A 12,667-nucleotide genomic window follows, 5' to 3' on the forward strand; every position below is an offset into this window, starting at 1 on the left:
GAAGTACTAGTATTATTAATAATAATGGAATTGTTTACAGTCATCACATTCAGTTTGAATAGGCCCCCACTAAGGTAGCCCTTTCCTACATACACATCATTCTTAGTAAGTACAAACTTATCAGAAACAAATACAAGTTTAAAGCCATTCTTGCTTAACAGAGATCCAGAAACTAAGTTCTTGCGAATATCAGGCACATGGAGCACATCATTCAGTGTCACTGTCTTGCCAGATGTCATCTTCAAAGCCACTTTGCCCACACCTTCAACTTTTGAAGTAGATGATTTACCCATATAAAGTTTCTCATCATTATCAGTAGGAGTATAGGAGGAGAACATCCCCTTGTTTGAACAGACATGTCTGGTGGCACCAGTGTCCACCCACCATTCCTTGGAGTCTCCAATCATATTGCACTCCATCACCACTGCTGCCAGATTCAGTTCTTCAACCTGATCGGCAATATCAACCATATTGGCTTGAGTGCTCTTCTTCTTATTGAACTTTTGTGGCTTCCTCTAATCTTTCTTTCGTTCCTTCTTACAATCCTTTGCACGGTGGCCAGGATTCCCACAATTGAAACAGTTGCCTTTGAACTTTTTGCCCTTTCCTTGCTTAGCATTTCCATCTTCAGAATATTTCCTCTTCTTTGACTTTGATCCCTCTTCAACTACATTAGCCTTGGAGATCATAGGATTGTTGCCATTCCTCTTGTCAGACATCTTATTGTCTTCTTCTATTCTCAATCTGGTAACCAAATCTTCAAGTGACAATTCCTTGCGCTTATGCTTCAGATAATTTTTGAAGTCTCTCCAAGAGTTTGGTAATTTCTCTATGAAAGCAGCAACTTGGAAAGACTCACTAAGAGACATTCCTTCTGCATGAATTTCATGCACAATCACTTGAAGTTCCTCAACTTGACTCACAACAGATTTGGAGTCTACCATCTTGAAATCCAAGAATCTGCCAACTATGAATTTCTTCAAGGCAGCATCCTCAGTTTTATACTTCTTGTCCAGACTTTCCCAAAGTTCCTTACTTGTCTTCAGGGTACTATACACATTATGCAGTGAGTTGTCCAGAGCATTGAGAATATAGTTCCTGCAAAGGAAGTCAAAATGCTTAAAAGCATCAATGGCAGCAACCTTTTCCTTGTCAGATTCTTCTCCCTCATTCAGTTTAGGAGCATCTTCCTTGAGGAATCGGTCCAGACTCAGAGTTGCCAAATAGAACAACATCTTCTGTTGCCAGCGTTTGAAATTTGTTCCATTCAATTTTTCAGGCTTATCAGCATGCATTGGAAGTAGCCATTTCTGTTACACAAACAAAATCCGAAATTAATCACACAGATTAATTTATCACACAGATTAATCACACAGTAAATAAAACAGAAACAGTATATAAAACGAAAAATAGAATATACTGATCACAGGTTCAAAAACACCAAAATTGTCTTAAGATTGTTATTGAAGACAGTGGGTGATATTACATCACTAATAGATTTGAACCCATGTATAAACAGAGGAGGTAAATGATCAGAATTATCACTGTGCAATTATAATAATTAAAATAAACTTACTCGAAGAGTGTGATAAAGCAGACAGAATCAGAGGAAGGAATGTATGCAGTAGAGGAATTAAAATCCGAGCCCACAGAACGTGTCTCCTTAAGACAATTTGCCCTCTCACAGATGCCAAAGGTTGATGGACACTTGTCTCCCAGGATAGAACGGATTTCTTCTGGAGAATGGTGGCACTACCAATCAACAACCCAAACGAACACAACAATTGCCAAAGAAAAGTACACCGGAGGATGAAAGGCAGTATGCAAAAATCGGAAGGAGAAAAATTCCGACAGAGTTTCAGTGCATAGAAAACTGGATAAATTTCTGAAGGTACTGACCGGTCACGATGAACAGTCGGCGGCGGCAAACCGCCGTGTCTGACGGCGACGGACAGGTGCGACCGGTGACTGGTTCAGCGAGCAGACACAACCGGTGACTGGTTCGCGAAGGGGAAGAACTGGTTCGTCAACACTGCTCAAAAATCCGGCGGGAAGAAACGTTTGGGTTGGAGGGAAGCAACAGATACTTTTTGGACACAAAGATTAAAAAATTATTTTATTACACACATATGAACCGAATCGAACCGAGCCGGCGGCGGCGGCGCGCGCGTGTGGTGGACCAAAGCCCACCTAGCTCCTCCCCCTACATAAAATATGTAGTGACCCAAGGGTCAAACTATGAGAGTGAGGTGAGAGCTTATATACTCTCCCACTTCATACTAATTGTCCAATGTGGGACTTGTTAAACCCACACACCTCTTCATCTTCCCTTTTTCTCTTTTCTTTATTAACTCACTTCTTATTCATAACCAATGGATCATTGTACATTAATTCTTTCATTAATTCCAACATGATATACATATTTTGATGCATACATGATTTTAGTACTGTTTTATGCTTGAAGTGAACTTGGGGTGGAGGAGCCCTCCAAGGACCCCTTGTTTGTTGAGATGATTATTTCACCCCGCGTTATGGGAATTACCATTTCAGGTACAGTAGCTGATGGTGTGAAGCATCACACACGGCAGGAGGCTGGAGGAGAGATAGACATGATTTGACTGCTATTTTGATGTGTACATGCATGACATGTTATTATCTTGAGCTATATATGCCATGTTATTCTTTTGGAAAGTATAGGGGATGTCTATGCCATATTCATAGTCTATATATGTTGTTAGTGACGTATGCACAGGTCTATGTTACTTATTTAATTACATCTCTTTTGTGTAGTTGATGTAATCATATAAGTAATATTATGAACATTGTTTTGGAGACCTGATATTTATGTGATAGCTTATGCCATGGATAACTAGGTAATATGATATATGCTTAAATGATATTAAACTGTTAATTAGGTTAGAATTGTCATGGTGGGAATTATACCCAGTGATCTAAAATACAGACGAAATATCGTCCGTGTGATTTTGGCTAAGAGACGATAAAGAATTGCAATACATAAGGAAGATGAAAAAGTTAATCATGTTTTATGATAGCCTTAGTAATTATTTAGGAAAAGAGCTTCCGCGTTTAATTATTTAAACATGTGGTGCTTATATGTATGTTAATACACTGAGTGCATACATAGTATTACACCTTGTACTGTTTTATATATATATATATATATATATATATATATATTTTGTCGATTTTAGGAAAATACATAATTACACTCAGACATGGGAGAGAGAATATACAACTTAATTAAAGGCCTTTTTTGAATTTTATTGAAGAAACTTTTTTCTTGAAAAAGTTACGTCTACAAAAAAATTTATAAGGCCATTTGTACCACTTCAACCAGTCATCTTATCTGCCAATACCATTAACCATTGGCCATTAGTATTCAAAATCAGTTTAAAATTTAATTTTAAAAATTTATTTCATAAACATATAATTTATTTATTTATTTTAAAAAAATTGAAATTTCTTTATGTATTTTAATAAATTTTATTTAAATTGTGAAATTTAAATTTTTTAAATACTTTAAATAAGAAGTAATGAGTAAATAAGAAAAAAATAACTCAAAAAGCATATGAAATTTAAATTAATAAATATTTTTATCTATTTATATCATGACACTGGATATGATAATATTATCTATAAGATTGTTTATTTAGTTCATATCAAACATATGATAAGATAATTCTCATACCCATATTATTTTTACTATTATCCACCCTTTTTATTCTATCTAATTTTATCTTATCCTCCCTTAAACGTCTTTTGATTTGTCTGTTCGCAATCACTTTTGAGTTATGTATAACATTTAAAATCTCTCGCTTTTCATGTGTACTCTTTCTAATCGATTATGTTTGCACGTGTGTAATATAAATTTCTTTAAGCATATCTATAGCTAACGATTTTTTAAAAGTAACTGAAAATTACAAAATATGAATTCAAATTCAATTAGGGATAAGGAAACATATACAAGTAATTAAAGATGAGGATTGCCTCAATCATATAATATGCTGATTATCTCTTATCCAAATACTCTAAACTTTCTAGAATTCACTTGACAAATAGAATATATAAACGAAGTAGTAAAAATGTTCAGAAGTTATAAACATCAAAGGAAAGCTAGAGTTTCACTTACGTTCATATCGCAAAAGATGAAGAGAATGGGTTTGACAAGGAAGAGTGGTTTCGTCCTGTGCTTGTTTGGAATAGAGCTGTGCTTCTTGCTTGCCTTTTGTTCTGCCAGGTTTTACACCTCATGATCTCTTTTCTTTTATCTTTTAGTTTTTTCACTTTGAGTTATATATAAATGTGAATGTTTTGTCTTCCTTTTCAATTTTTCTACCTCGAGGTAAAAACAATAATGAAAAACGTTGAAGTTTAAATGTTGTTTTTGTTTCCATGAAGGTACGTAACGCAAAAGTTCTTGGTTAATCGCGGCTTTTTTTTCATCAAGTTAATTATCAAAACAATATAGCCAATCATACAATATTACATTCTTTAATATGAAAGGCTGGCATATTTATTTATTTATTTATTTGAATATAATAATCAATGACATTGAGGTTTGAACTTATATTCTCATGCAGACTACTCAAATATCTTACCACAAGATGAATCTTAATGGCTATTATTTATTTTTATTTTTTTGTTACCGGAACCATTGGTATGTTAGTCATCACTCATTGTTAGGTTAAAATGGTTGTTTATCAAAACACCTATATAAAATCTGTTTGCTATCATATATTAAATTTAAAGTTCAGAGTATTTGTTTATTTCCATAATAAAATAATTTGATTATAAGTTATGTTATATATAAATAGTATACTATACTTTCTATCAGAGAAAAAAAATACTACTACACCTAAAGAGTGTTCAAAAAAATAAAAATAAAAATAAAAATCTTAAAGACGTCAAAACAACTCTTCCACGAACGTCACACAACCAAAATATTTTTAAATGTTAACCTAACAAAACTAATCTAGTGAACGTGAAACATAAGACATAATATGAATTTAGAGAGTATTATTTATGTAGTTGTGGTAGAAACAATACTCCCTGCCACATACACAATGACGGATGAGAGAGAATGCTTTGGTGGAATGAGTGAGAATGCATTTTTGTGTATGTGGTAGGTAGGGGTATAAATAGGTTAGACTAGGCAGGGGTGTAAATAGATTAGGCTAGGCTTTGACTTAAATAGGTCAAGCTTATGTAAAAAAAAATTAGGTATGGCCGGGTTGCGCCGTTAACCTGTGTATAATATGATATAGACCGACATGTAGGTTTATAGGTCCGACATATACAAAAAAGTCTATAGCCTGCTTTTTTAATAGGTTTTTTAAAAAAGCCTAAGCTTATTTTATTTGACTATTTATAAGAGACCAAGTTTGACAGGCTATGGGGTAAGCTCCTGTACGCCGGCCTAACCCATTTACACCCTAGTGGCAGAGAGTATTGTTTATGCCACAACTGAAGAAATAATACTCCCGTGAATTTATTATCCTTTATCTTATATTTTTTTAGTTTTCTTATCCTTTTCGATTCTTATTCAGATTTCTTATCGTGTCTATCCTTATTATATTTTGAAAATTATACTCTTATGTTACATGAGATTAATCTCTCATGTTACACTCACATAAAAAGACATGCCTTTTCTTCTTCTTCTTCTTTTTTTTTAATTGGTGGACCCCACTTCATTTATCTCACAATATAAGATAACTTCTCTCATACTACATAAGAGAAGTAAAGCCCATTATATTTACTATCAAAGAAGTCCTAAAATTCCAATTGAAAACCAAAAAAATACCTCTGACAAACCAAAAATATGGGAGCCCAAAATTACAGACCATGCATGACTCAATCAGGATCAATTTAAGGATTAAAAATGTAGTTGCAACCTCTATATTCTTTCTCTCTCTAAATATATATATATAGCAAAATTATTTCTGTAATCACTACACATACAACAAGCTAGGATACGGACCCGAATTTTAGGATACGGTCCCATATCTTAGCTTTTTTTTTTTAAGAAAAGCAATGAGTCACACCTTTTTGTGTCAGCTGCATATAACAGCTCTCTGCAACCAAAAAAGTGTCCAATATATATATATATATATATATATATATATATATATATATATATAAAACTAATTCTGGCAAAAATGCAGTTGAATCTTATTATACTACTATTTTTTTGGCAGAAACTATTTTTTCTGATTAATTATCTGCAAATATTTCTTAACTAAGTATACCTTGCAGCTTTCAATGCGATATGAAAATGTTAAGGAAAAAATATGCGCTCTCTCCGCAAAAAGCTAGAGAAACAGTGACTCTAACAAATTTTTTATTTTCATATTTTTCTTATTTTAAGACTGTTGATGTGATAATATTGCACTCCAGATAATATAGATTTAATAGTTTTGCCAATTTGTTCACTCAAAACTTTATCCTTCCAATTGCAGGAGCTTAAGGGAGATCAGCAGCCCAAGCATAACATCTTATTACCCAAAAGTCAACCTACATGTAGAAGATAAACTGGTATTTAAATTTTCTAATTTGATTGTTAAACTCCCCTTTAATAATTACTCCAATTGTAACTATATTGTCTTCTTAAATTTTGAATCATCCGTGAAGCTTGCTAGATGGACCATCAACTATAAAACTAAAAAAAAAATTATATTAACAATAATTTGGGTTTAATGTTCAGGTGATGATGGATAATGGCATCATTCATGTCACATTGGCAAGGCCGGAGGGCACTGTCCTTGGAATATCATATAATGGAATAGATAATGTGCTTGAAGCTCGCAACAAATTTGATGATAGAGGGTATATCAATATACATATGTCGTTAATTACATTCACTATTTTCATTTTATATCATCACTTTTCTAATGAATTTATCTAAATTAATTTCTGGAATTAATGGGTAAACTTTAAAACGAATTATGGATGCATAAATTTTTAAGCTATAGTTTAATTGACAGAATTAACACCGTACCTTTGCAGGTATTTTGACGTTGTTTGGAATGTACCAGGAAATCATTCTAAAGTTTGGAGGTAGATTTTTTTCCACCATAATTTATATACACCATATAAATATAATACAAATATATGGAGATATATTAATTAGTATACACTTGGTAATTGACCAAATTACTTTATATATTCTGCAGAGTCTATGGGAACAAATTTTCTGTTATAGAGGCAAATGAGGATCAAGTAGAGGTTTCATTTTCAAGAACGTGGGACATGGATGGCTCAAGTCTCCCCATAAACGTTGAAATTAGGTAATTTTAGGTCTTACTCATTTACACGCATTCTGAAAAAAAAAAATACATAGATTTTAAATTTGGTCACTCCATCCATAAAATTAAACTTTAGATGACCAAAACGATAAAATCTGGTTGAAACATAATTTTATAAACAATATGATTAAAAGTTTTATAATTGAATGTTGGTGAAGTATGAAATGTATCCAAATTTGCATTGCAGGTATATATTACGTAGAGGTAGTTCAGGAGTATACATATACGCTATAGTTGAGCGTTCCGAAGGTTTTCCCGCATTGGAGATTGATCACATTAGGATCGTTTTCAAGCTACAGAAGGACAGGTAAGTACAAAAGCATTATTAGCATCATGCATTCACTTTTCTTCTCTTTTTAACTTTTTCACCCTACCTTGTATATATGATTATATATATGGAGTTTTTTCATGTATAATTAACTCATTGGCAACAGGTTCCACTACATGGCTATAGCAGATGATAGGCAGCGAGTGATGCCAACCCCAGAAGATAGATCTGTTGGGCAACGCCTTGATTATGCTGAAGCTGTTCTAATGAATCACCCTAGTAACCCTGCACTTCAAGGAGAGGTGCCTTCTTTTCTTTCTATCTTTTTTTGTTACCTTAATCACATCACATGTTTTGTCTCTCTATTTATTTTCTCAACATGCCCATTAATTGGTGGAATGGAGTGTGATTAGGTGGATGACAAGTACCAATATTCATGTGAGAACAAAGATAATAATCTTCATGGGTGGATTAACTTTGACACCAACTTCAATGAATCGGTGGGCTTCTGGATGATAACACCAAGTAATGAGTTCCGTAATGGTGGGCCAATCCATCAAGGCCTCACTTCTCATGTTGGCCCTGTCACTCTCAATGTAACTCCAAAGCCTCTTCTCTTGCATATATATATTAACATTACTCGATTTTAGCTTCCTATCTTATATAATTGATGAATATTATTATTATTATTGATGAGTAGATACTTCATACCACCCACTACGCCGGGAAGGAGATAACAATGGCATTTCAAGAAGGGGAGCCTTTCAAGAAAGTTTATGGCCCCTTTTTTGTGTATCTCAACTCTGTTTCAAGTGGCCATGATGATTCACAAGTCCTCTGGAATGATGCTAAACAACAGGTGCTACTACTGCTAATTGTACTTAATTATACCATTGAAAGTGTGCTTATTAATCAAAGCTTAATTTGACTGGTAATTTTTTTTTATTTTTGGATTTGCTTCACTTAGCTGTCTGAGGAAATCAAAAGCTGGCCCTATGATTTCCCAAAATCAGATGATTTTTTCCCACCCAATAAACGGGGAACAGTGGAAGGAAGATTGCTAATCCAAGACCGGTACATTTTGATGCATTATCCATTTTATTTTATACTCTTTTATGTGTCAAGAGAACTCATCAAGCTCCATGCTTTTACCATCAGATACATCAAAGGAGGAAGGTTTCTATATGGTGACAATGCTTATGTTGGTCTGGCTCTGCCTGGAGACGTGGGATCATGGCAAAGACAAAGCAAGGTATTTCTGTTGCAAACAAAACTTAGTTTCTTGAATATTGAAATGTCAATAGGTTTTTAGTTCAAACTTGAGTCACCATTTAAAAAAGAAGAAGAAAAGATAATAGCCAAGAGTCAATGAGACACTGGAAAAGTCATGTGGTGTTAACATTGTTTACAGGGTTACCAATTCTGGACTCAAGCTGATAAGATTGGCCACTTCCAAATCAAAAATGTTGTACCGGGTGACTACAATTTGTATGCATGGGTTCCTGGCATTTTTGGAGATTACAAATTTGACACTACTATAACCATCACACCAGGTATAAATTTTTCCATATATCTCTTATGAGTCTTATTAGATTGATTGCGAGTATAAGCTAACCTTGATACCTGAAGCATAAAACAGCACCAATATGTCACAGGTTTAATCATTCCCAAAAGTTTAATACCTTCTCATTTGCATGCTTGTACTGTTGTAGGATGTGTCATCCAATTGGGTTCACTAATATACATGCCTCCAAGAAATGGACCTACCATATGGGAAATTGGCATCCCTGATCGCTCTGCTGCAGAGTTCTATGTTCCAGACCCTTATCCTAACCTCATTAACCGATTATTCATTGGAAAGCCAAAACACAAGTTAGCATTAAACTCAATCAAGAATTGCCTACGCTTTTCATCCACATAATTATTTTCTGTTTCACTTAACTTTGTATCTCTACATTGACAGCTTTAGGCAATATGGATTGTGGCAACGTTACACTGAATTATATCCAAATCAGAACCTCGTTTACAATGTTGGTGTTAGTGATTATAGTAAAGATTGGTTTTATGCTCATGTTACCAGGTAAAGTAATCAAATTTATTGATCTAATAACGCAGCTATTGATTGTTGAGAATAATTGGTTTTGAGTCCTTTAAATAACAATGCATGCAGGAATATAGGAAACAACACATTTCGCCCAACGACATGGGAGATTAGATTTCATCTTCCATTTGTTCTAAGAGGAAACTACACACTGCAACTTGCCCTGGCCTCAGCCGCAAGTTCTAACTTGGTGGTAAGTGATGAAAGCTTTAATTGATGATTGTTTAATTGAAAGCATTAATTGTACCAGTTTGAAAAGTCAAGGAGGATTTTGATCATGAAGAAGACAAAGAGAAGTAAAATATTTTTAGGATTAAAATATTAAAAAGTGGGGGGTTTGATTCGGTAGTTCATTTGCCAATATATAGGTTGTGTTTCAAAATAGAAAAAACAAGAGTGTGCAAGAAGAAAACAAAAAATAGTGAAAACAGAAAAAGAGAGTGTCGTAGCACTTAAAGGAGGCGTTTTGGTAGAGAAGAAAAAAAAAATTATCGGAAACAAAATATTTTCTGAGAATATGATGCGAAATTTTTTTTCTGGGTAAGTTACTAAAAGATGTTTGGTAAGCCAAAATTTTTCCGGGAATGTTGAATTAATTTTAATGATGTTGTGTGTTAATTTTCCCACCTTATGGGAAAAAACAATCCACCCTTCAATAATAATCTTCTCCAACTATTTTACATAGAAAAACAAATTATTGGAAAAAAAAATTCTCAACCATATTTTTACTTCAGCTCCTATCAAATATAGGCAAATAATTTTCCAACCTCATTTTGCTAGGATTTTTTTTTCAACTCCTACCAAACAAGGATTGTGAGATTAAAAAATTGTTGTGTGTTCTTCTAAATTATTCTTAATCTCTTTAAATTTCTAACAATTTTAGCTATAAAAAGAATGAAAGTACATATATAACTTTGTGAGTATCTAATTTTTTTTTATTTTTTTTGTAGGTTGAGTATCTAATTTATTGATGAATAACATGATTTATTTATAGGTTCACCTCTTCTGCAGTAATAACATATGAAATTTTTTGTAGCAAACATATTTACACGTGTGGATTCTGACATTTAAAAAGAAAGAAAAAAGTTAGGATCTGCATGCGTAAAATAAAATCAAGAACAAGCTTCGAAATAAAATAAAAGACCAATTTCTTGATGATTCTTTGACTACATACAATAAAAAAGAAATTGTTTTGAGTTTTAACACGGATTCAATTATATATGAGTTTAACAATAAGAAAATACATAAAATAAGAGTCAAATGGAGTGATCTTAATCTTTGTAATAGATTATTTTTATTTTTTTTTATATTAGATCTATATTATATTCCAAATATTTTTGTTTATGATATAATATTTTTTATTTTCGCTCCGTCATTAAAAAATTTGCGTCTGTCCCTCTGCTGTTATGACTAATTTCACTAACATTAACACTATATGTGATGGTTGTTTAGGTTCGGTTCAATAACCAAATGGCTATTCCTCAACACTTTTCTACGGGAACAATAGGCCAAGACAACGCCATAGCGAGACATGGGATCCATGGATTGTACTGGCCTTACAACATTGAAGTACCTAGCCATCTATTGGTTGAAGGAAACAACACCATTTATCTGAGGCAGGCAAAAGGTCTAAGTCCTTTCCAAGGAGTTATGTATGACTACATCCGTTTGGAAAGACCTGAAACTTCAAGTTTAAATTGAAGTCTAAGTCATTTCATTAGTCTATATCATTCTTGTGTCTTTCATTTCATTCATCAGTCATGTAAATAGTTGATATAGGCTGGATAGAATACTTGATTTTAGAATAGAGAAAAAAAAAGGTAGTTTTTTAATTCTTCAGGATCTTTTTTTCCAAGATTGTCGGAACAATAATAACAAGTTGTTAACTTGTGCCCATTTTCATTCTTTCTAGTTTCTGATTTCCTAAAATACAACTTGTGGCCCGAACAAGAAATATAATGGAATTTTAAGTTCTTGCATAAGTCTATGGAGATATCGTGTTTCGTATCTTAGTGTAAAAAGTCATGCAAATTGAATCCACAACGAGTCCAATAATATATTATCCTATGCTTTAAGCCGTGATGGAAAATATTTTCAATACTACGGTGCTATTTAAAATTTTAAATACATTACCTGTTAGTTAGAAAGAAATGATTCACCTAATGCAATTATTTTATCCACTTCTATATTATTAATGTTAGATGAATCTCGCTTGCTTATAGTTTTAGTAAGAGTAAATACCTTTTTTGGTCACTGACAAATTTCAAGAAACCTTTTCTGGTCCCTTGCAATTAAAAGGCCACTCGTGGTCCCTTAAAATTTTAAAAACAAGCTATGTTAGTCCTTATGTTAGTTGACATCCAACGACCAATGTAACGGTGCACAATTGTCACTTAGTTTGCTAACTCAGAATGAAACAGTCCACGGTGGAAAAAAGACGACGATATTTTTAAGATGAGTTGCATCTCCAAGGAGGTTGACCGTAGACCTGACGTAGCATCGAAGGGTAACCTGACCCAACAAGGGGGTAAATACATAACCCTAAATCAGTTGTCACTTAAAAATTTCCCCAAAAGCTCTGCACGTTCATGTCTGCAAATTTACAACAGTAGAAGTTAAATATTGGTGACAGTGTCGTAGGAGAAGATGAGTGTTTGTTCTGGCATGGGGGGCTCAAGTGGAAGTACTTCAATTGGGGGTAGAACCCTGACAAGGACTGTGGTCGAAGGTGTAAATATGGGAGGCAAACTATTGTGTATACCTACAAAACTGAGAGAAACCTAAACAGGGCATTCTTTGGGTTCCCCAATTTCAAGGTATACATTTGTGATGTGTGTTGATTTAAGTTGAAACATATGCTCACCGTGGTTTGTTTTGCAGGCAGGAGAAGAAGCCATTTTGTGATTTTTTTTTTTTTTTTATGGGTGGATGACGTATGTAATGAAAAGATGGAGCTGGAAGAAAGAAGAATACACA

General features: G+C 33.5%; 1 protein-coding gene across 1 annotated transcript; it reads left to right on the forward strand.

The window, feature by feature from the left end:
- The first annotated feature begins 4,166 nt into the window (after window positions 1-4,166).
- On the forward strand, window positions 4,167-11,392 carry LOC133305255 (probable rhamnogalacturonate lyase B). The gene is made up of 16 exons (XM_061505417.1): window positions 4,167-4,258; window positions 6,477-6,552; window positions 6,722-6,843; window positions 7,024-7,074; window positions 7,191-7,304; window positions 7,510-7,629; window positions 7,757-7,892; window positions 8,004-8,186; window positions 8,291-8,449; window positions 8,558-8,664; window positions 8,749-8,842; window positions 9,002-9,143; window positions 9,303-9,462; window positions 9,554-9,670; window positions 9,761-9,884; window positions 11,144-11,392. Exons 1-16 carry the CDS (start codon window positions 4,167-4,169, stop codon window positions 11,390-11,392), a joined length of 2,046 nt encoding a protein of 681 aa, XP_061361401.1.
- The last annotated feature ends 1,275 nt before the right edge of the window (window positions 11,393-12,667 follow it).

The sequence above is a fragment of the Gastrolobium bilobum genome, unplaced genomic scaffold (genome assembly GCF_033153095.1).
Source record: "Gastrolobium bilobum isolate Gb01-03AN ecotype WA unplaced genomic scaffold, APGP_CSIRO_Gbil_v1 utg85115, whole genome shotgun sequence".
Lineage (NCBI taxonomy): Eukaryota > Viridiplantae > Streptophyta > Magnoliopsida > Fabales > Fabaceae > Gastrolobium > Gastrolobium bilobum.

Excerpts from the sequence above, each read along its gene's own strand:
- LOC133305255 (XM_061505417.1), top strand. The coding sequence starts at position 4,167 with ATGAAGAGAATGGGTTTGACAAGGAAGAGTGGTTTCGTCCTGTGCTTG. Across the intron at positions 8,843-9,001 it reads CATGGCAAAGACAAAGCAAG|GGTTACCAATTCTGGACTCA; the intron begins GTATTTCTGTTG and ends CATTGTTTACAG. Across the intron at positions 9,671-9,760 it reads TTTTATGCTCATGTTACCAG|GAATATAGGAAACAACACAT; the intron begins GTAAAGTAATCA and ends CAATGCATGCAG.